The 22,461-nt window shown below is 45.3% G+C and overlaps 1 protein-coding gene across 2 annotated transcripts in view; it reads right to left on the reverse strand.

The window, feature by feature from the left end:
• The window catches only part of si:ch73-168d20.1, a 48,490-nt gene that overhangs the window by 18,316 nt on the left and 7,713 nt on the right, over nucleotides 1-22,461 (reverse strand). For both annotated transcript variants that reach the window (XM_009297169.5, XM_073939473.1), the window contains exons 4-10: nucleotides 20,327-20,428; nucleotides 16,181-16,282; nucleotides 15,926-15,986; nucleotides 8,142-8,337; nucleotides 4,854-6,582; nucleotides 3,151-3,324; nucleotides 2,880-3,053 (exon numbers count right to left, since the gene is read on the reverse strand). In XM_009297169.5, the coding sequence (XP_009295444.1) occupies nucleotides 2,880-3,053; nucleotides 3,151-3,324; nucleotides 4,854-6,582; nucleotides 8,142-8,337; nucleotides 15,926-15,986; nucleotides 16,181-16,282; nucleotides 20,327-20,428 (2,538 nt within the window). The remainder of the gene's footprint in view (nucleotides 1-2,879; nucleotides 3,054-3,150; nucleotides 3,325-4,853; nucleotides 6,583-8,141; nucleotides 8,338-15,925; nucleotides 15,987-16,180; nucleotides 16,283-20,326; nucleotides 20,429-22,461) is intronic.

The following is a 22,461-nucleotide window of genomic DNA, read 5'->3' on the forward strand; positions in this document are numbered from 1 at the left end:
AGATAATTCTATTTAACAATTTAAACAAATGAGAAAATTCTAATGCAACATGTGCTGTGTTTGCTAAATTGTGCATAGACAATTTTGTTCCAAGTCCCCGTTAATAGCCCCTTTCACACTGTGATACTGATTGTTTTTGGAATTAGTTACATTACAATATTAATGTCTCAGAAATGTGTTACACTACTTTTGTATTACTTTTAGGTTACTTTAACCCAATGGTGTCCAAACTCGGTCCTCGTGCCAGGAAATTTCCAGTAGTAAGAGTTTGATTATAGCTGGTACAGGCGTGTTTGATTAGGGTTGGAGCTAAACTCTCCAGGACACCGGCCCTCCAGGACAGAGTTTGAACACCCCTCCTTGGGAAACACCCATACACACTCATTTACGCACATGCACTACGAACAATTTTAGCTTACCCAATTCACCTGTACCGCATGTCCACACAGAAATGCCAACTGGCCCAGCTGAGGCTTCACACAGAGATGTGTTTATTCAAAGTCTTTTCTTTTCAATATTAAATATATAGCTTTGCATGTATGACTACAACTGTGTACCAAGCTTATTACAGTAAAAGGTAGCAACTTTATTTTACCCAATAAATGCATCGATAATATCCACAGATTTTGATATAGTCAATCAAATTAACTTAAACTATTAAAAATGCAACAAATATTTGTTTGGGCCTGAACTACATAACACATTTTAAAACAGTTTTTTTAATCAGCTTTGCTAAACTGCACACTCGTTTGATCATGTATAAATATCATTATAATTGTATTGTACAAATCTTATTATAAATAGTCCTGAATCATGCTGACAATCAAAAACAAAACGACATGTTATCACAGGTGATTGTCCTCTCTGAGTGCACCAGAGAAGACATGAATGACACTCCTGATCGAGCTTGAGAAGCATACAGTTCTTTATGATATAATATGTAAAATAAAGAGTTGCAGGTTAAGGAAACAGCACGGGGTAAAGTTGCTGCGGGCCTTGGTGCAGATAAAAAGTAAACATAGTGTATTTATATATAAAGATAGACAGGTAACTAAAATAGACAGAGATAGATTTATTTGTGCAAAAAACACCGATGAGGTTCGTGTTGCTGATGCAGTCTGTGTAAAACACCTGTGCGCTGCTTCTGCTCTACCTATGAGTGGCCCACGCGCTGCTTCAGCTGTATTGCGTGTGCGATGGGAAAGTCTTCCCGCATCCATCACGGTCTGGATCAATATCATGTACATGCATTTTTATTTGCGCGAAGTAGTGATTTATCGTGGATCAAGTGCAGCGAAGTGTTTCCGCAGTTGCATTATCACAAAATACTTTTTCGGCCGTGTTGTTTCGGGGATAAAAATCTTTCCGAATATATTTATGTAACTTATATAAATAGCAGGACAAGCTTATATGATCAGCAGGAAAAATTACTATGGAAATCAATGGATACAACTACCCAGCATTCTTAAAAAAATATCATCTTTTGTGTTTAACATAAGAAACAGAATCAAACAAGCTTGTTACAAGCAAGGGGCTAGTATGTGACAGAGTTGTCAGTTTAGAGTGAGCTATCCCTTAAAGCTGTCATGGCAACCATATACAATGCACATTACAAAATAAGCACCACAAAAATAGGTAATATGCAAGCGTATTCATAGCTTACCTTGTCATTGCTGGGGCTGACAGGCATTTAGCTGAAAACTTTCTAAAGTCAGGCGATATCCATTCAACTCCAGCAACAGTAAATAGACAAGTTCACTGCATGCTTTTCTCACTCTGCCGCTGCAGTAACGTAGTTTCCGGGCGCATCTTTTCTTATTTTTCCTTTGCAATATTTTATATATTGATTTTTTACTCAGTAACAGATATGATTTAAAATGTAGCGAAATACAATACTTTAGGCAAATCATACTTAAGTAAAAGTAAAATAACAGATTTTAAAAATTACTCTAAAAAGTACAAATTCTCAAAAAAACTACTTAAGTACAGTAACATGAGAAAATGTAATTCGTTACTTTCCACCTGTCATGTTCACCAGCGAACAACCACCAGATGTCGCTGGTAAACATTCACACACAAACATTCACACTCATTGAACTACATATCTGCCATGTTATTGACTACAACACCCAGTCATGCCACACACACACACAACCGGTTCTAGATCAACACTGATTGCACTCTCACAGCTGAAGCCACTCACACAATGATTGTTTGGACTATTTATACCCCTTTGTTCCACACACATGTTGCCGAGTCTTGTTCACTGTAAAGTAGCATTACAACGCGTTATCCTGGTCTTGTTTCTCTGTGTTTTGAACCTAGCCTTGTTTATTTAGTTATCCTTGTCTGCCGCCTGCCTTTCGACCTCTTGATTGTTAAACTGACTACGATTCTGGATTGTCCTCACATACCTGTTTGCTCCCGTATTGACCACTGCTTGCCTGACTGTGAATAAACCTGCATATTGGATCCTACCTTCTGTTGTCAGTGTTACTCCCCGTGGTTACACCACCTCTGATATATATATATATAAGAATATATTCACTAATAGTCAAGATCCATGGTCAACAAAATCTGTCCTGGAGCGCCAGTGTTCTGCAGGGTTTAGTTCCAACTTGCCTCAACATTCCTGCGTGGAAGTTTCAAGTATACCTATTAAAACCTTGATTAGCTTGCCCAGGTGTGTTTTATTTGAGTTGGAGATAAACTCTGCAGGAGACAGGCCCTCCAAGAACAAGTTTGGCAACACATGGTCAAGATGATTTGCAGCTGAGTCTGAGAATGACAGACCTTGCAATGTTGTGAATGAGCAAACAGAATCCAATATTCCAGAGAGAATAATACCGAGCCGTGTAATACAATACAACATCACTCACTGTAGTTTCTCCAGTTTACAGTGTGGATTCTCCAGAAGATCAGACAAAAGCTTCACTGTTGAATATCCTGGTTGATTGGAGTTCAGGTTGAGTTCTCTCAGATGAGACGGGTTTGAGAGAAGAGCAGAAACCAGAGAAGCACAGCCTTCCTCTCTAATACTGCAGTTGCTCAACCTGCAGAAACACTTGCATTCAGTTTCAAACTATTTACACTAAGCACATATAAAACATCGGAACACATCATAAAATGTTAAATTGGAAAAGTACTTACTTGAGTATCTCCAGCTTACAGTTAGGGCTCTTCAGTCCTGCAGAGAAAAGTCGTATTCCTGAAAGCTGGAGCCTGTTTTCACTGAGGTCCAGTTCTCGCAGACAGCAGGAGCTCGAGCTGAGAGCAGAGGCCAGAGCTGAACAGATCTGATCTGTGAGATTACCACCTTTCAAACTGACAGAGAAACAACAAATCTGCATTAATCTCCAATAGTATTCAGATATACACAGAAAACAATGGTAATCTGTTTAGATCTGGGGTCATTTTATTAGTTTGGCACATACAGTGCACGCGGAAAGTATTGATAGCGCTTCACTTTTTCCACATTTCTTTATGTTACAGTCGTATTCCAAAATGGATTAAATTAATAAATTTCCTCAACATTCCACACACAATCCCCCATAATGACAAAGTGAAAAAAAGTTTTAGAAATTGTAGCAAATTTATTAAGAATAAAACAGCTGATAAATCACATGTACATCAGTATTCACAGGCTTTGGCATGAAGCTCTAAATGGAGCTCAGGTTCATTCTGTTTCCACTGATCATTCTGGAGATGTTTCAGCAGCTTTACTGGAGTTCACCTGTGCTCAATTCAGCTGATTGGACATGATCTTTAAAGACATAAACCTGTCTATATAAGGGTCCAGGGTCGACAGTGCATGTCAAAGCTCAAACCAAGCATGAAGACAAAGGAATCGTCTGTAGACCTCAGAGACAGGGTTGTCTGGAGGCACAAGGCTGGGGAAGCTTACAGAAACATTTCTGCTGCTCTGAAAGCTCCACTGAGCACAGCGGCCTCCATCATCCTTAAGTGGAAGATGTTTAACCAGCAGGACTCTTCCTAGAGCTGGCCGGCCATCTAAGCTGAGTGATCGGGGAGAAGGGACTTAGTCAGGGAGGTGATCAATAACCCGATGGTCACTCTGTCTGAGCTCCAATGTTCTTCTGTGGAGAGAGGAGAACCTTACAGAAGGACAACCATCTGTGCAGCAATCCACCAATCAGGCATCTGTATGGTAGAGCGGCCAGACGGAAGACACTCCCCGCCTGGAGTTTGCCAAAGGAGGACTCAGAGCATCAGAAACTAAACTCTCTGCTCTGATGAGACTCAAACTGAACTCTTTGGAGTGAACGCCAGCCGTTACGATTGGAGAAAAGCTAATTGTTCTTTTTTTTTCTGGAAATGCTGAAAATTTTGGGCTTATTTTTTCTTATTTTGTTGTTAGTTTGGAAATTTTAATTCAAGGATTGTTTTGTTAATCTATTCGATTTGGTGTGCACTCCTATTTTCATTTGTGTAAAAAATTTCTCTTATTGTTGATAACTTGTATATTTTCTATAATTTTTTTTGTTTACTATTCTACTGCTGAAACTTACCCTCATTTTGTTTGGGTATTGATCTGGCAGTATTGATCTGCCTGAGACAACGGCCTGTATCATTTTATTACTTAAATGTTACAACATCATTTCTTTTAAAGGGTTAGTTTACCTGGGTCATGATGGAGAAAGAAGGAGCTCAGACTTTATCTAAAATATCTTCATTTGAGTTCTGAATATGATTGAAGATCTCAGGGGTTTTTAACAACATGAGGGAGTGTAATTATTATAATCATTTACTTTTTTGGCTGAACTAACACTATAAACATCAAACACGTAACAACTGTCCCTGAATGTTAAAATGAGCTTCTTGAATATACTCACTCTGCTTTTCTGGAAGCTTTGACCACCGGTAGCAGCCTCAGAAGACACTCCTCTGTAAAATCGTATTGCCTGAGCTCAAACTCGTCCAGGTCCTTTGTCGAGTTCAGCAACACAAACACCAGTGCTGACCACAGGGCCGGAGACAGTTTCACTCCAGAGAGGCGATGGCTGCGTGTGCTGGTTAGATATGTTTGGACCTCCTGCACCAGAGAATGATCATTCAGCTCATTTAGGCAGTAAAACAGATTGATGGATCTCTCCGGAGACGGATTTTCTCTGATTTTACTTTTTATATACTCAATAGTCTCGTCTCTGCTGTGAGAGGTATCCAACGGAGTGAATAATCCCTGTAGGAGAGTCTGATTGGAGTCCAGTGAAAGACCCAGAAGAAAACGTAAGAAGAGATCAAGGTGTCCGTTCGGACTCTGCAAGGCCCTGTCCACTTCGTTCTTCATAAACTGTGTCATTGAGGACTTGTTGTTTTCTTCAGCAAAGGAAAGAAACTTAAACAAGGCAGCGAGAAACTCCTGAACACTCAGATGTACAAAGCTAAACACCTTTTGAAGCTGCAGCCCAAACTCTTCCCGAAAGATCTGGGTACACACTCCAGAGCACACGGACGCTTCTCGGACATCAATGCCACACTGTTTCAAATCCTCTTCATAGAAGATCAGGTTCCCTTTCTCCAGTTGCTCAAATGCCAGTTTCGCAAGTGACAAGATGCTCTTTCTTGCCTTCTCAAGATTTACATCACATTCTCGGTCATATTTCTGGGTCTTCAGATTGGTCTGAACGATCAGCAGGTGTATGAACATTTGAGTGAGAGTTTTGGGAATGTCTGCACTATTCGCTTCACCAAAGATCTTCTCAAGAACAGTGGCGGAGATCCAGCAGAACACTGGGATGCGGCACATGATGTGAAGGCTTCTTGATGATTGAATGTGTGTGATGATCTTGTTGGCAAGATTCTGATCTTTTATTCTTTTCCAGAAATACTCTGCTCTCTGAAGATCTTTGAACCCTCGTACCTCGGTGACCCGATCAATAAACTCAGCTGGGATCTGACAGGCTGCGGCTGGTCGTGTGGTGATCCAGTGGACAGCAGAAGGAAGCAGGTTCCCCTGGAGGAGGTTGGTAAGCAGTGCATCCACAGAGGCCACTTTGTTCATATCCCACAAAATCTCATTGTTCCGGAAATCCAGAGGAAGGCGCCACTCATCCAGACCATCATAGATGAAGACTGTTTTGAAGTTGTTATAGTCTATCGGTTTTAGTTCTGGGCAAAAACAGCAAAGGAGCTCCATCAGACTCATCCGTTTCTCCTTTATCAAATTCAAGTCTCTGAAAGGAAGCGGAAATATGAAGTGAACATCCTGATTGGCTTTTCCTTCTGCCCAGTCTAGGATGAACTTCTGCACAGAAGCGGTTTTTCCGATTCCAGCTACTCCTTTGGTCAGAACCGTTCTGATGGCTTTGTCCTGTCCCAGTAAGGATTTGAAGATGTCGCAACATCTAATCGGTATCTCTGGAAATCTGGACGACGAGGTCTCGATCTGTCTCACCTCGTGCTCATCGTCAATGTTTCCAGCCCCTCCCTCAGTGATGTAAACCTCTGTGTAGATGTCATTCAGAAGTTTTGTATTGCCTCGATTTGAGACTCCTTCAGTAAATCTCTCAAATCTCTGCTTCAGTCTGGATTTGAGCTGTTGTTGACTCACGGAGATTAACTCTGCAATTTACACCACAAATAACAATTTAAGTGATGCAACACAATTGTTTAACTGTCCAACCAACCTGAACTTGTATGCTTTTTTCAGCGTTAAATGTTACCAGGGTGAATTTTAATACCATTTTACATGCCATACTGAGGCCCCGTTTACACTAATGTGTTTTAGTTTGAAAACGCATAAGTTTTGCTATGGTTACGCCATCCGTCCACACTACGCCGGAGTTCTCGAGCGCCGAAAACGGAGCGTTTCGAAAACGCTAGAGAGGCCGTTTTCATTCTGAAACGCTGCTGCTCCGTCTCAGTGTGGATGATGGAAAACGGAGACATCTGAAAACGGAGGCGGGGCTGCTGAGATTCGCCTCTCTGATTGGGGCTTTTCCTCAATATTAAGTAGCCTACACACAGTTCAGTCCTGCATCCTCTCCTTGTAAGTTCAGACTTCGCAAGTTTGATCAAGGCTGCAGTCTCTTCTTCTCAGTTTGATATGGAAAACAGACTATACCGAGGACACGGGTAAATCTTCAAAGGGAACAGTGTACTTTATAACTTCATTCACATCACCCTGGCTACGTTGTTTCACTTTCTCAACAATAAAATGTAAACATGATTTAAGGAACTGCCTATTTTCATTTTAATATTAGCAACAGACAGCAGAAATGTTGAAGCGTCGTGCTGCATATATGAGCGTCATCTTCACTGTGTGGATATTTATAACAAAACGGAGCCGATAACAACGGCCTCCTTTCAATTTCAGTGAAAATACGAAACACATCTTCTCTTCTGCTAAATATCAGTTTTAATAATCGATAATGGCCATTATAAAAGTATAACATACAATAAGTTTATGCATTATAGGAAATAAAGGCAAGCGATCAGTCAATATACAGAATGTACGTGGTTACATTAATCATTAACTTATCTTTGCGCTCAGCCAAAACACGTTACCTGAGAACAAGTAATCGATTCCAATGACTAAAGTCAGGGAACATGTCGTTAGATAAAGACAACAAGATGAATGAAATATCCCGTTTAATAAATATAGTGAGATTAGATCCAGTTGGAGATGCTTGATGAGAAGTCCGACTAGCAGAGCTCTCATCTGGGTAGATGGGCTGCAGCTAAAACGCCGTTTTAAAACTAAAACGCTCTAGTGTAAACGGGGCCTGAAAGTGCCAGCTAGCATGCATAAAGCTTACAAATAAACTTTAGAACTGGGACTCTAAGTTCTAAACTAAAGTGGAGCAGAGACCTGAGCATTGAAAACAGCAGCACCACAGTACAACCAGCAAATCACCAGCAGACACAACAGTGGTGACCAGGCTGACCACAAAATCGCCAAATGCATCAGAAAAGAGTATTTTCATGTATTAAAAATGCAGTTCAATATAATTGCCTTTTGCCATAACGATTGTGCCAGTGCTCATACTGACTCCCCATGTGAATCTAGCATAAGTCCGATCAGGGTTATAAAGTGCTAGGGCTAAAGTCTTTTATTTGAGGGTTCCACATATAAATACTAACATCTACCAGCTAGGACACTAGAGAGTATTGTCTCGTACTGGTTTGTAGTTTGCTAGCGAGGTCCGTCTGGTTCATCTTCTGGAGGGCATGAAGAGTGATCTTCAGAAATGCCTCGTTTATTTGACGTTGACCTTCCTCCTCCTCCTCATCTCTCACAGAGTAATCTGGACTAAGCAGCATCTTGAATCTTCTCAACACTTTCCTCATCTCATCTATGTTTGTTTCCTCAAGGTCCTGAAATCACAAAAATCATATATTTAGTCTTTTTTTATTTATTTAAAACCAATTTTAAATCCTGCAATGTACACTGTAGTACTTGAAAAGCGTTCTGTAAATACTGTACAGCTTGGTTTAAGAAGTGTGCCGCTGTATATATTATTGTATCATTTGCACACTGGTGTATTTTAGCTGAATCTATTCCATGGCCTAAATTGTTAATGTAGATAAAAAATAACAATGGAGCTAAAACAGATCCTTGGGGAATCCCAGTGTTGACGTGAATAATTTTCAACAGTCACACACTGAGTGCGTTCTGAAAAGTAACTTTCAAACCAGTTTAGAGCAGATTGACTAAAACCTAAAAGCCTAAGTCACTGCAACATTAGTTCCCCTTCGGTTGGGGAACTTCAGTGCCATGAATGGGAGGATTCGGATCAGAAGCCGCTTATCTGGAGAGTATTGAACGGGCCAATGAATGAAATTAATTGGCAGCGTAAGCTTGCGCAGGTGTGCGACATCTGCAATTATCTCAGCATATAAGCACACCTGAAGCCAGCAGACGCCATCCTTTTCGCTTCAGATCCTTTCTGAGTGAGTCGATGAGGGTTCCTCTTGCTGATCAGCACTTCAGAGCGAACGAGTGTGTCTCCCGGTCCAGAGTGGGTCTTCGCGGTGGCAGACGGTCGAGCTGGGTTACTCCCTTGCCTGCGGTTCTTTGGGTCCGGTCCTCCAGAGCGGTGCGTATAGTTGCAACTTTCCTAAAAGAGCAACACAGTCGTGCAGCACGTCCTTTTCAGGATGGCGCTCCGACTGTGCGTTTCTGGATGCGGGGGTTTCCTGTCACCGGATGATGGACACGATCACTGCATTGCATGTTTGGGGGTCCAGCATGTTAATGCGGTGCTCGCGGGCGGTTCATGTCGTCATTGCGATGCCATGACCGTTGCACAGCTAAGATCGCGGCTAACTTTCGCAAGAGAGCGAGCCACCCCAGTTGCCTCCTGCTCTAAAAAAGCAGCGGGCGCTCGGGCAGATCTGAGGGTTTCAGCGGGAGCTAATCCGCCGCCCACGGGCTCGCGGACCTCTCGCTCCTCACGGCGCTCCATCCAAGCTTCGGGTGGTGAGAGTGATCCGTCTAACCAGATGGTAGCTCTCACACTCGCTGACACCGGAGATCAGATGTCCTCCGCGGCATCGGAGGGTGGGCTTTCACTGTCCGACGAAGATCCGGACCCGCTCGCCCCCTCCGGGCAGGTGAGCGCTGTCAAATCGGATCCTGAAGCGGACATGTTAGCCGTGCTTTCCCGGGCTGCTTCGGCCGTGGGGTTGGAGATGGTTTATCCCCCAGCTCCGCGGCCGGACCGACTAGATGGGTGCTACGTAGAGGACCAGAAGGCGAAGCCTTCGAAGCCTCTCGTCCCCTTCTTCCCGGAAGTGCACAGTAGGCTCACGCAGTCCTGGAGGGCACCTTTCTCTGCCCGTGCTGCGAGTGCCTCCGCCCTCACCGCCCTTGACGGCGGAGCTGCCAGGGGGTATGAGGCGATCCCGTCAGTGGAGCGCGCTATCGCGGTCAATCTTTGTCCGCGCGGCGCCTCTACGTGGCGGGGTTTGCCCCGCCTCCCGTCCAAAGCCTGTAGGTTGTCTGCCTCCCTCGGAGCCAGAGCTTATAAGGCTGCGGGCCAGGCTGCTTCTGCTTTGCACGCGATGGCCACCTACCAGCGCTACCAAGCGCAGGCGCTGGCCGAGCTGCACGAGGGCGGGTCCAACCCAAGCTTATTACATGAGCTGCGCACCGCGACCGACTATGCTCTTCGGACTACTAAGTCCGCCGCGTGTGCGCTGGGGAGGACGATGTCCACACTTGTGGTTCAGGAACGCCACCTCTGGCTAAACCTGGCCGATATGCGCGACGTTGACAAAGTTCGCTTTCTTGACTCGCCCATATCCCAGGCTGGCCTGTTCGGCGACACCGTCGGTGAATTCACCCAGGAATTCAAGGCGGTGAAAGAGCAGTCGGATGCGATGGGCAATGTCATCTATCGGCGTGGCTGTAAGCCCGCTCCGCCCGCCGAGCCATCCACCTCCGCTGTTCCTCGCCGAGGGCGCCCGCCAACGAGTGCTGCCCCGCCCCCGCCTGCGCCTCCGGCCAAGCGGGCGCGGCGTTCACCTCGAAAGCAGGCAGCCCCTCCTGCCCAGGGCGCCGTTAAGTCCGGTAAACGGACCGCGAAGCGTCCCTGAGACAGGCCATCCGGAGAAGAGGAAACTTGCTCTTTCCCCGCTGGAGGGCGGGGCCCCGATAACAACGGTACTTTTCAGTGCCACCAAAACATCAGTAAAAGAGCACTTTTTCCCTTCCCCGGATGTGACTGCACGAGTTCTGCCAGTCCGGGACGCGCTGCCTTCCGGCTCGCAGACTCTACGTGCTTCGCCAGTGGCTCACGAGCGCTGGGGGGACGGTCTCCCTTTCCTCAGCCCTCCAGCCCCCTCTCCGGAGTCAGGGTGCGGAGCCAGAGCGAATCGCTCTCCTCCAGCTCTTCCGCGGGACCCTCGTGCTTCCCGGATCAGCACACCCACTCCGCGCTGCCCCACCGCTGGTACGTCAGCGATTGTAGCGATGACTCCATTAGCGAGGGCTCTGCCTGCCTGGTTAGCGCGGGCCAGCCCCTCGCGGTGGCTCATACGCACAATCAGACTCGGTTACGCGATTCAGTTCGCGAAACGGCCCCCCAAGTTTACGGGCGTGTATTTCTCCAGGGTCAACCCCCTGTCCGCCCCTGTCTTGCGAGAGGAGATTGCTGCCCTCCTGGCGAAGGGTGCAATCGAGCCGGTTCCTCCAGCCGAGATGGAGAGTGGGTTTTACAGCCCATACTTCATCGTACCCAAAAAGAGCGGTGGGTCACGGCCAATCCTAGATCTGCGCGTTTTGAACCGCTGTCTGCACAAGCTGCCGTTCAGAATGCTCACGCAGAGGCGCATTCTCCAATGCGTTCGTCCTCGGGATTGGTTTGCAGCCATAGACCTGAAGGACGCGTATTTCCATGTCTCCATTCTTCCACGCCACCGCCAATTTCTGCGGTTTGCGTTCGAGGGTCGAGCGTGGCAGTACAAGGTCCTCCCCTTCGGGCTCTCTCTGTCTCCGCGGGTCTTCACCAAACTCGCGGAGGGTGCCCTAGCGCCCCTTCGGCTCGCGGGCATTCGCATACTCAATTATCTCGACGACTGGCTGATTTTAGCCCACTCGCGGGAGCAATTGATTATGCACAGGGACAAGGTGCTTCGGCATCTCCGCCTACTGGGGCTTCAGGTCAACCGAGAAAAGAGCAAACTCGCCCCCGTGCAGAGGATTTCTTTTCTCGGGATGGAGCTGGACTCGATCACCATGGTAGCGCACCTCTCCGAGGAACGCGCTCGCCTGTTGCTGAACTGTCTGAGGGAGCTCGACAGCAAACTAGTGGTCCCACTGAAGTTCTTTCAGAGGCTCCTGGGGCATATGGCATCCGCAGCCGCCGTCACGCCGCTCGGGTTGCTCCATATGAGACCACTTCAGCACTGGCTTCACGATCGGGTCCCCAGACGCGCATGGCACGCGGGCACACACCGGGTCTCGGTTACTGCGCTGTGTCGCCGCGCCCTCAGCCCTTGGAACGACCCCTCGTTCCTACAGGCCGGTGTGCCTCTAGGACAGGCGTCCAGCCATGTTGTTGTTTCAACAGACGCTTCCAACACGGGTTGGGGGGCCGTGTGTCGCGGGCATGCGGCTGCGGGCCTCTGGAAGGGTGCCCAGCTGCATTGGCATATCAATCGCCTAGAGCTGTTGGCAGTGTTCCTCGCTCTCCACCGCTTTTTACCGGTGCTGGAGCGGCAACACGTGCTGGTCAGGACGGACAGTACGGCGGCGGCGGCGTATATCAACCGCATGGGGGGTATGCGCTCTCGCCGCATGTCTCAGCTCGCCCGCCGTCTGCTCCTCTGGAGTCACCCGCGGCTGAAATCGCTGCGCGCCATTCACGTCCCAGGCACGCTCAATCGTGCAGCCGATGCGCTCTCACGACAGCTGTTACGCCCTGGAGAATGGAGACTCCACCCCGAGTCTGTTCAGCTGATATGGGCGCGATTCGGGGAGGCCCAGATCGATCTGTTTGCTTCCCCCGAGAACGCTCACTGCCAGTTGTTTTTTTTCCCTGACCGAGGGCTCTCTCGGCACGGATGCACTGGCCCACAGCTGGCCTCGGGGCATGCGCAAGTATGCGTTTCCCCCAGTGAGCCTGCTCGCGCAGTTTCTGTGCAAGGTCAGGGAGGACGAGGAACAGGTTCTGCTAGTTGCGCCCCTTTGGCCCAACCGGACCTGGATATCAGAGCTCTCACTCCTCGCGACGGCCCTCCCCTGGCGGATCCCTTTGAGAGAGGACCTACTCTCTCAGGGACAGGGCACCATCTGGCACCCTCGCCCCGATCTTTGGAACCTCCACGTGTGGTCCCTAGACGCGAGGAAGACTTAGGTAACCTACCGACTGCGGTGGTTAATACCATCACTCAGGCTAGAGCCCCCTCCACGAGGCGCGCCTACGCCCTGAAGTGGAGTCTATTCACTGAATGGTGCGTCTCTCGCAGAGAAGACCCCCGAAATTGCCAGATTAGTGTTGTGCTCTCTTTCCTTCAAGAGAAGTTGGACAGCAGGCTGTCGCCCTCCACTCTCAAGGTTTACGTGGCCGCCATCTCCGCTTATCATAGCGCGGTAGCTGGCGGCACCGTGGGAAAGCATAACCTGGTCATCCAGTTCCTTAGGGGTGCTAGGCGAATTAATCCATCTCGCCCCCCTCTCATGCCCTCTTGGGATCTCGCCCTCGTTCTCACGAGTCTGCGATCCGATCCCTTTGAGCCACTCGAATCAGTATCTCTAAGATTTCTGTCCCTGAAGACAGCTCTGCTGGTTGCGTTGGCCTCCATCAAGAGGGTCGGGGACCTGGAGGCATTTTCGGTCAGTGACTCGTGCCTGGAATTCGGGCCGGATTACTCTCACGTTATCCTGAGACCCCGCCCCGGTTATGTGCCCAAGGTTCCTACCACCCCCTTTAGAGATCAGGTAGTGAACCTGCAAGCGCTGCCCCCGGAGGAGGCAGACCCAGCCCTTTCTTTACTTTGTCCAGTTCGCGCTCTGCGCATTTATGTGGACCGTTCTCAGAATTTTAGATCATCTGAGCAGCTCTTTGTCTGTTATGGCGGTCGGCAGCAGGGAAGTGCCGTATCGAAACAAAGATTATCCCACTGGATTGTGGATGCCATTTCACTCGCTTATTCGAGTCGAGGTCAGCCGTGTCCCCCGGGAGTACGTGCACACTCCACTCGGAGCGTTGCATCCTCTTGGGCGCGTGCACGCGGCGCCTCTCTAACAGACATCTGTAGAGCTGCGGGCTGGGCGACACCCAACACATTTGCAAGGTTTTACAATCTGCGAGTGGAGCCGGTTTCCTCAAGGGTATTAGGTAACCCTTTGGTGATTGAGGAGACAACTCGGTAGGGTGTTGAAACACGCTTGCTGCGCCATTCTCCCTAACACGGAGGTACGTGCGCCTTTTTTATCTGTCAGTAAAGTTCCCCGTCAGGTGAGCCCTGCAGATTCCTCCGTGGCCCCCAGCACTGACTCAGCGGAGGAGTCACTTGCTGGCCCACTACGTTGTAGGTCTGCCCGCTGGTCAGCCCGCGTTTTGGGTATAGGTGCCTGCTATGCGTGATCCCCACTAGGCGATCCCATATGCTTATTCCGCCACGGTTAAGTCCCCCCCCTGGGCGGACCCGTGTCTTCCCTCTCCGCTAACCACTCTTTGCTATGCGTACTCCCCCTTTTTAGGGCTAGTCCATAGGTAAATTCTGCCATCTATCCCCCCCTTGGGTAACGGATGGCCTCCGCAGCGTCCTCCCTATCGGGATTGCACGCTTCCCAACGTACTGTCGTATTCCTAGAATTATCTAGATGCTCACGACTTCCCAAAAAATATATCTAAATCCGTAAAACTTCTGTTGAAGTAGGATAAATTAGGGCCAGGGACACGTTGGAGGACCGCGCCCCCCATGATGTGGGTGCGTCACGCTTGCTTGACTATCTCCTCATCGGGGGTGTTGGTAAGGTGCAGTCATTGTGGCGCTTTCCATATTCTCCCATTCATGGCACTGAAGTTCCCCAACCGAAGGGGAACGTTCGAGGTTACAGAAGTAACCCTTCGTTCCCCGAGGAGGGGAACGGAAGTGCCATATTCCGTCGCCATAATGACTGTCCCTTAGCTGTTTGAAAGTCTCTTCAGCTTAAAAGGATGGCGTCTGCTGGCTTCAGGTGTGCTTATATGCTGAGATAATTGCAGATGTCGCACACCTGCGCAAGCTTACGCTGCCAATTAATTTCATTCATTGGCCCGTTCAATACTCTCCAGATAAGCGGCTTCTGATCCGAATCCTCCCATTCATGGCACTTCCGTTCCCCTCCTCGGGGAACGAAGGGTTACTTCTGTAACCTCGAACGTTTATGATCTACAGAGTCAAAAGCTTTGGACAAATCAATAAATAGAGCAGCACAGGACTGTTTACTGTCTAAAGAGGATATGATATCATTTTAGACTAGTGTAGCTGCTGTGACAGTACTATGTCCTGATCTGAACCCTGACTGATAATCCTGAAGAATATTATGAACTGACAAATATTGCTTTAGTTGGTCATTTATCAATGATTCAAAGACTTTTACTAAAATCGACAGTCTAGAAATAGGACGGGTCTGCATGATCTCCCCCTTTTTAATAATGGGGTAACATTATTAGCATTATGTAATGTAATGTGTATTTATATAGCGCATTTACAGTGTGGCCATACACCCAAAGCACTTCACAAACAGGAGGGGGGGTCTCTTCACAGCACCACCAGTGTGCAGCTCCACTTGAATAGAGGCGACCTAGGTGGGCTCACCTCTCGCGCCCTCAGTTATATCTGCTTAGAGTAGGGCGGCAGAATAGAGATGGCGGCGTCCGAAAGATGGCAACTATTAACAATATTAAATTATTATTGGATAACCATTGCACACTGCACTAACCATTGCATTTTCCACATTTTAGGTATTACATTAGAAGTGAGCCTCAAGTTAAATAAGGAGGGTAATGGCTCTGCAACAAAATCAGCTGCCAAATGTAAGAAATAAGGGTAAATTTTATTTTAAAACTTTAACGTTTCTGATTTTGATTGTAATGCAATGTAATGTGCACCTTTTGCATAGCTGCTTTAAAACAATTATTATTGTGAAAAGTGCTATAGACCGTTTCAATGTGGTGATGTCAATGGCCTATGAATATTTCCTGCTTATTGTCATTCTATTTCATATCTGTAACAAGAGGTGATTCAATCAAAACTTGATGCTACAACAGCTATTGTAACATTATTCATCAATACGTGGAACTTTTTGGACCCTCAGAAGCTCTGTAAATTTAAAATGTAAAACAGGAAATACATCAGGACCATTATTATTGTTTACATCCCTCAAAATGGTCTATACAAATAAACTTGAATTGAATTAAATTGAGCTAAATAATATTCAGGCCTAAATTAAAAAACAAACAAACCTCACCTTGAAAATGGCGTCTAGCTGCTTCTGGCCTTTATTTGACTGTGATCGCTTTTGGTTGTCACTGTAGATGAACATGAAAACATTTACTAAAGCAAATAGCGCATAGTGTCCATCCTCAGTCTGAAGAACATGATTTTATTCCTTTGATTTGATGCTGGTGGGATGCTGCTTGGACTTTTAACATATGCATATTTTGTCATTTTATTGTATCCTTTATTTTAACAGGATAGACCCATTGAGATGCCCAGTTCTCACCTGTGTTTAGCAGGAGATTCTCCCAATCTGAGTGTTGGTGGATTGTCCATTGAAGCGTCGCTCTTCATGGACACACAGCTGGACTCAGGAGAGGAGGATCTCCTTTATAAAAAAACAATTAAAAACAATTAAATGCACTGCATATATACAGTATGTAAAGTAAATGTACCTCCAGCTTGTTGTTTAGGCTGTTGTATGAGACTGAAGGGTTACTTTGGGATAACTACTGGCTGGATGTACATTATTCCAATTATTAATAGTACTTGAGCATTGTGGCTGATTACATGAAAAAATGGCTGAATGTTTATTGTTAGCAGGGGTGCACATATCTGATCCACAGGAATTTTAATGGCTCGATTGAAACGAACTCTGGATCGGTTCGATTGCAGTGAGAAAGCGATCTGATCCGAGTGCGGTTATATCACAGTGTTTTATGGATATGTAATAGGCTTACGGCTATATGGAGAGAGAATTATGAGTAGGGCGGGAAGTTTCGTGAGTCTCCGGATGCCCGCAAACGAGTGATGATCTCCCGGTAATCTCGCGTCTCCCTCCCGGTCCTCAAATAGGCTACGTCGCGCACCCTTCTCACCCCTCCCCACCGCATCTCTCCTCAGACACGTCGCGCACGCACCCTGTCAATCACCACCAAACCACCACCTCTCCTGACAGCTGAGCGGGACGCTGCAAAATAAACCCTGACACTGACCAATGTGAGGAGAGTTTACTCACACGTGACTTGTTTTAGCTCTTTTGGTCCGATTAGAAACTTTGCAGTGTGAAAGTGAACCGCTCCAAGAGCAAAGAGCAACACTGTAACAATTATAATCTCTGTTTCAGAACAACTGAATCCATTCACAGGTGTGAAAGCAGCCTTATTCAAGCGATCTCGGAGCGATTGATTTGGCGCGGATCTGAGAGCGATTGGTGGTTTTACATATGCCAAACAAACCACACTAACTGGGCAAACAAGACAGGTTCCGAAACAAAAGTGTAGGTGTGAAAGTACCCTTAGACAAACTTTACTTTGGGAGAACGCTCAATACTTTATCACCTGCGACTTGTTTGTGTTCTGACCACATGTGCTCGTCTGTATACTATATCAATAAAGTGTTTAGACTTGTAAAAACACTGCTGTAATACATTGAGCCACTAAACATTGTTCTTATGACGTTTTCCTACAGGAGGAAAACGCGAATTACTTCCAAACACTTCAGATGTAGTCTGTGTTAGTTAATGCAGGACTATTGATGAAATCAAGCATAACACTGTATGACAACGCTTCAATCTGTCAGATTCTGCAGTGCATTACAGCTCTAAAGAACATTAAAAATGATAAATGATCTTAAATAAAACAAATACATTTATAGAGATGGTTTACAACTATATAACTTTACTCACATGGGAAACAGAGGCCACGTGAATGGTTTGTGAGCACAATTAAGTGCACACAGCATCCCATATCATCTGATAATTGTAGGAAATAATCCCAAAAGGCAACTAACTGTGTAAAGCCACATAAAACAACACAAAAATATGATGAATATGCTGAAATCAGTGGCTAATCTGCAGGATTCAGCTGAGGTGAAGTGACGGCGACCAACGAGACCTAGCTGTCAATCAAGTGGCCACGCCCTTAATTATGCAAACTTAATATAACTTAATATAAAGGAAACGGATGAGTTATAAAAATATTCACCCCCTCACAGTTGTCATGAAGAGTAATATTAGCTGTATTAACCAAAATCATTCTTTGTACCAGGCTGTAAACACCTTTTTTTCTGCTGTAAAGTTGGCCATTCTAACAGTGGGCTCAATTAAACTTTGCTCTATTATGGAGCCAGGACTAGCGGAATTTCGGATGAATTGCAGTTTCAGTTACTTCCGTATTGGCCTCCCGAGGGAGAGCGGGAGGTTGCCGCTTGGTTACAGCACTAAAGTCGTGCATTTAAGATCACTGGTAACAATAGTAAGAATGAAGACAGAGTTGAAGTTGCACCTCCTTTGTAGAGCTGAAAAAGCCACATTTTTAAATGAACTGTAATTGGTTTCAACTTAAAAAGAAAGTCATATACACCTATGATGGCTTATGAGTGAATAAACCATAGAACAATTTTCATGTTGGGGTGAACTAACCCCCTTAAAGGGCCATGAAACCCCCTTGTTTCAGCAGGGTGTTTTCACACCTCTACTTTGGAAAAAGTCAGAAAAGTGGGCGTGTCCAGCTCTGTTTAGGGGGGAGTGTCGGAGGAAGAAAAGTGGGATGGTGTGGGAGTGTCTATTTGGGCACGCGCGAGTTTCAGAGTCAAAATACACACACACACACACACACACACACACACACACACACACACACACACACACACACACACACACACACACACACACACACACACACACACACACACACACACACACACACACACACACACACACACACACACACACAGGAGAAAGTGATGTTGTTTAACCTACATGGACATCTGTAGTGGAATTATTTGCCAAATGATTAAATGGTGGACTTTAACTGCAGTTTGGCTCTTTCATTCAGGGAATTCATTCATGTTCCTCGCGACAAACGAGATATTTGATTGGAGGATCTGCTCTAAGCGTGTATTTTTCATGCAATGTTTGATACCGCACGGCGAATGAGAGAAAAAAAACCTCAGCATTTCCCGGAAACTTAGATGCACACGGCAGGTAGCGTCAGAAAGCCGCGTGTGTTATTCCGGTCACTAAATGCGGTAGAAACCCTACACGAGGTTAAAGTTTGGTTGTGGTGCTAACATGTTTACACTCGGTGCAATAGTTTGTTAGATACGAACAAACTGAATAAACAAAGAGCACTGGACGCTCACTTACCAAATCTGTAGAGACAGAACAATCACCAGCAACTAGAGCCGCGTCTTTATTAAGAGAAGACTAAAGTGAATCCGGATCTCAGCGTTTGCCGATGAGAACAGCTCTCAGGTAAACAATAATCCTCCTTAGACACGTAAGTTATTGTTGTCGAGCGTCGCGTACACTTAATCCACACGTGACTCCAGCTGCGCTCTCACAGAGAGAAAATGAAAACAAAACTTCACTGCAGCAAACTATAAAAGCAACACTTCACGCTTGTTTTGCCAACACAACGTGGCGTCTCTGTCGTGTAAACACGGTGACAGTAATGAATATTAATGAAGTTGCACAATAGAGCGCGCTGATTGGTTTGAACCAAGCCTTACTCATGCATTAATGCAGCACACTGTAAGACGTAATAAGACTCACTCTGGCTCAGACGTCCAGTCTGCACGCTGGAATACACGCTATTATGTCATGACCGTGACGCAGCTTCAAAAATTCGTTTCAAACCGGAAGTACGAATTTGCTTGAAATAACGCAAAAACAACCAATTTACACTTTTTAGTGAAATATAGGTGTCCTAATAGTGTTTATAGCAGTGTGGGACACATATACCACTGTCAACAGCTCAACACATGTGTTCTGGTGTTTCATGACCCTTTAAGATAAATAAAAATTTGTCAATTCCAAGTGTTAGTACATTTACTTGAGTATATTTGATTGTAAAGCTGCTTTGAAACAATAATTGATGTGAAAAGCGCTGAATTTGAATCAGGATTCTTTCCAGTAATCTACTGTGTGTAATCTACAGTTTATCACAGCCGGGGCTCTATTGCATGATTCACTGAATATGCTACTGTGTAATTAATTGTGTAAAATAATAATTTTTAGTGTCGGCGACACGGTGGCTCAGTTGTTAGCACTGTGGCCTCTCAGCAAGAAGGTCGCTCGCTCAAATCCCAGCTGGGTCAGTTGTTGTTTCTGTGTGGAGTTTGCATGTTCTCCCCGTGTTGGCGTGGGTTTCCTCCGGGTGCTCTGGTTTCCCCCACAGTCCAAACACATGCGCTATAGGGGGATTGATCAACTAAAATGGGCGTAGTGTATGAGTGTGTGTGTGTGTGAATAAAGGTGTATGGGTGTTTTCCTGTACTGAGATGCAGGTGGAACGGCATCCACTGCGTAAAACATGTGCTGGAATAGTTGCTGGTTCATTTCGCAGTGGCGACCTCTGATTAATAAAGTGAAAATGAATGAATGAATGAATTTTTAGCCCAGTTCTTCATTCATAAGAGCATTCCTCACCTGTGTTTCGCAGGAGATTCTCCCAATCTGAGTGTTGGTGGATTGTCCATTGAGGCGTCGCTCTTCATGGACACACAGCTGGATCCAAGAGAGGAGGATCTCCTTTATGAAAACATCCAGAAAAACAACAGCATTTAAAATGTTTAAAGAGCAGCTATCTTTTGAAAGCTGTTTGCACAGAATTGTGTGTAGTGTGTACAGCAATATTAGAGTGGTATAATTCCAGCAAGTCCTTTTTTAGAGTGTCCTAAAATTAAACCATGATCCATAAGCGATTGATCTTGAGGCCATCCACTCTGTGGCGTAGCATTAGTTAACTACGCTCACGGATAAGGATTGACAGTCGCATACTATCAGTCAGCTCTTAGTTTTTACATTTTGAGAGGCAATACAAGGCAGGATTTGTTAAGAGACTGGAATTAAAAGATGGATCTATTTCAGCATTCTGTGATGCAGCTTCACCTCAAGATGTAGTACACATTTTTATATGGCATTCTGAACAAATCATCATGTCATCAATGTGCCAGTTTAGGTGAATAAATCTGGCATTGTCTTACTAATCAGAAATTTGCTGTCTTGTTTACTTTAATTACACTTTGCCAAAACAATAATAGAAAACAAGATATTAAACAGTGCATGTTTTTAATAAAGTAAAGATGGCAAGATATGCTGGAATGACCACAGCTGCTTAGTGTTGTAAAATGTGTGGGTCCTTTAAGGGAAGGGGACTGCAATTTGGTGTTTATGTGTGTGAAGTGGAGAGGGAGAGTCAGAAAAGAAGAGCAGTTTTTTCGCAATGAGACTGTTTTCAAAGATGTTCCTTTTTTGGTGACTTATTTTGTTGTACCACACAGAGAGTAATACATTTTTGGACCAAGTTACATGTGTCCTCTTTCATTCACTGGCTGCAACAAAAAGAGAAGGGAGTTAATCCCGAAACTAATATTATTCGGCCCTGGAGTAATAAGTAAATCTCCCCTGCTATCTCTAACACAACAAAGAGACAGAGCAGGAAAGGTTTACATAAGTATCACTACACAACTGTAAACGGAAATGCTTCAAACAAACAACAGTACTAGTGCTGGTTTGTGGATGTTAAATCAGGTTTATTTTGTACAGTATCTTTAATGAATCTCCATTTAACATATGTACCTGTTTGGTGGACATGCTGTCACATTTGTCAAGACCAGATGTATAAAAACAATGCAACATGTTGTTAAACGTGTGTGTGTGTGTGTGTGTGTGTGTGTATTTACTGGTTTTGGTAATTTGCAAGGACACATTTCTGAATAATGACATGGGTATGACTTACAATGCCTGACAAAAGTCTTGTTGCTTATCTATTTTGTAGAAACACCTGCTGTTAACCTGACTTTTAATTAATCAATTGGTGTTAGGAAGAGCTCATATGAAAAGCTAAAACCCTCCCAAATGTAGTTTAATACACGGAAATAAATCAGTTTCACTTAAAGAAGATTTATCATTTAATCAAAACAGAAAGGTCAAATTTTGCCAAGACAAATGTTCTGTCGCCTATATGGAAATTGAACAAATTTACTGCAGATACAAAAATATGTCAGCAAATTAAGTAGTGGTGCAGTGAGATCCACATTTAATATCTTGTATGACTTCCATAAGCTTGAAGAACTGAATCCATGCGATTTGGCAAGGATTCATACAATTTGTTGATGAAGTCATCAGGAATAGCAAAGAAAGCAGTCTTGCAGGACTCCCAGAGTTCATCAATATTCTTTGGTTTCGTTTTCCATGCTTCCTCTTTGATCCTACCCCACATATGCTCAATGATGTTCATGACTGGTGACTGGGCTGGCCAACCCTGGAGCATCTTGATCTTCTTTGCCTTGAGGAACTTTGATGTGGAGATGGAAGTATGCAATGGAGCACCATCCTGCTGCAGAATTTGGCCTCTTTTATGGTTGGGAATATAAGAGGTAGCTAAGATTTCTTATGAAATTTTTCTATTGATGTTGCCTTCCACCCTGCAGATCTCTCGCACACCCCAATACTGGATGTAACTCTAGGCCATGATTTTTCCACCACCAAACTTCAATGTTTTTTGGGTGAATCTCGGATCCATGCGGGCTCCAGTAGGTCTCCTGCAATATTTGCAGCGA

Source organism: Danio rerio, chromosome 23, assembly GCF_049306965.1.
Source record: "Danio rerio strain Tuebingen ecotype United States chromosome 23, GRCz12tu, whole genome shotgun sequence".
NCBI classification, from domain to species: Eukaryota; Metazoa; Chordata; class Actinopteri; order Cypriniformes; family Danionidae; genus Danio; species Danio rerio.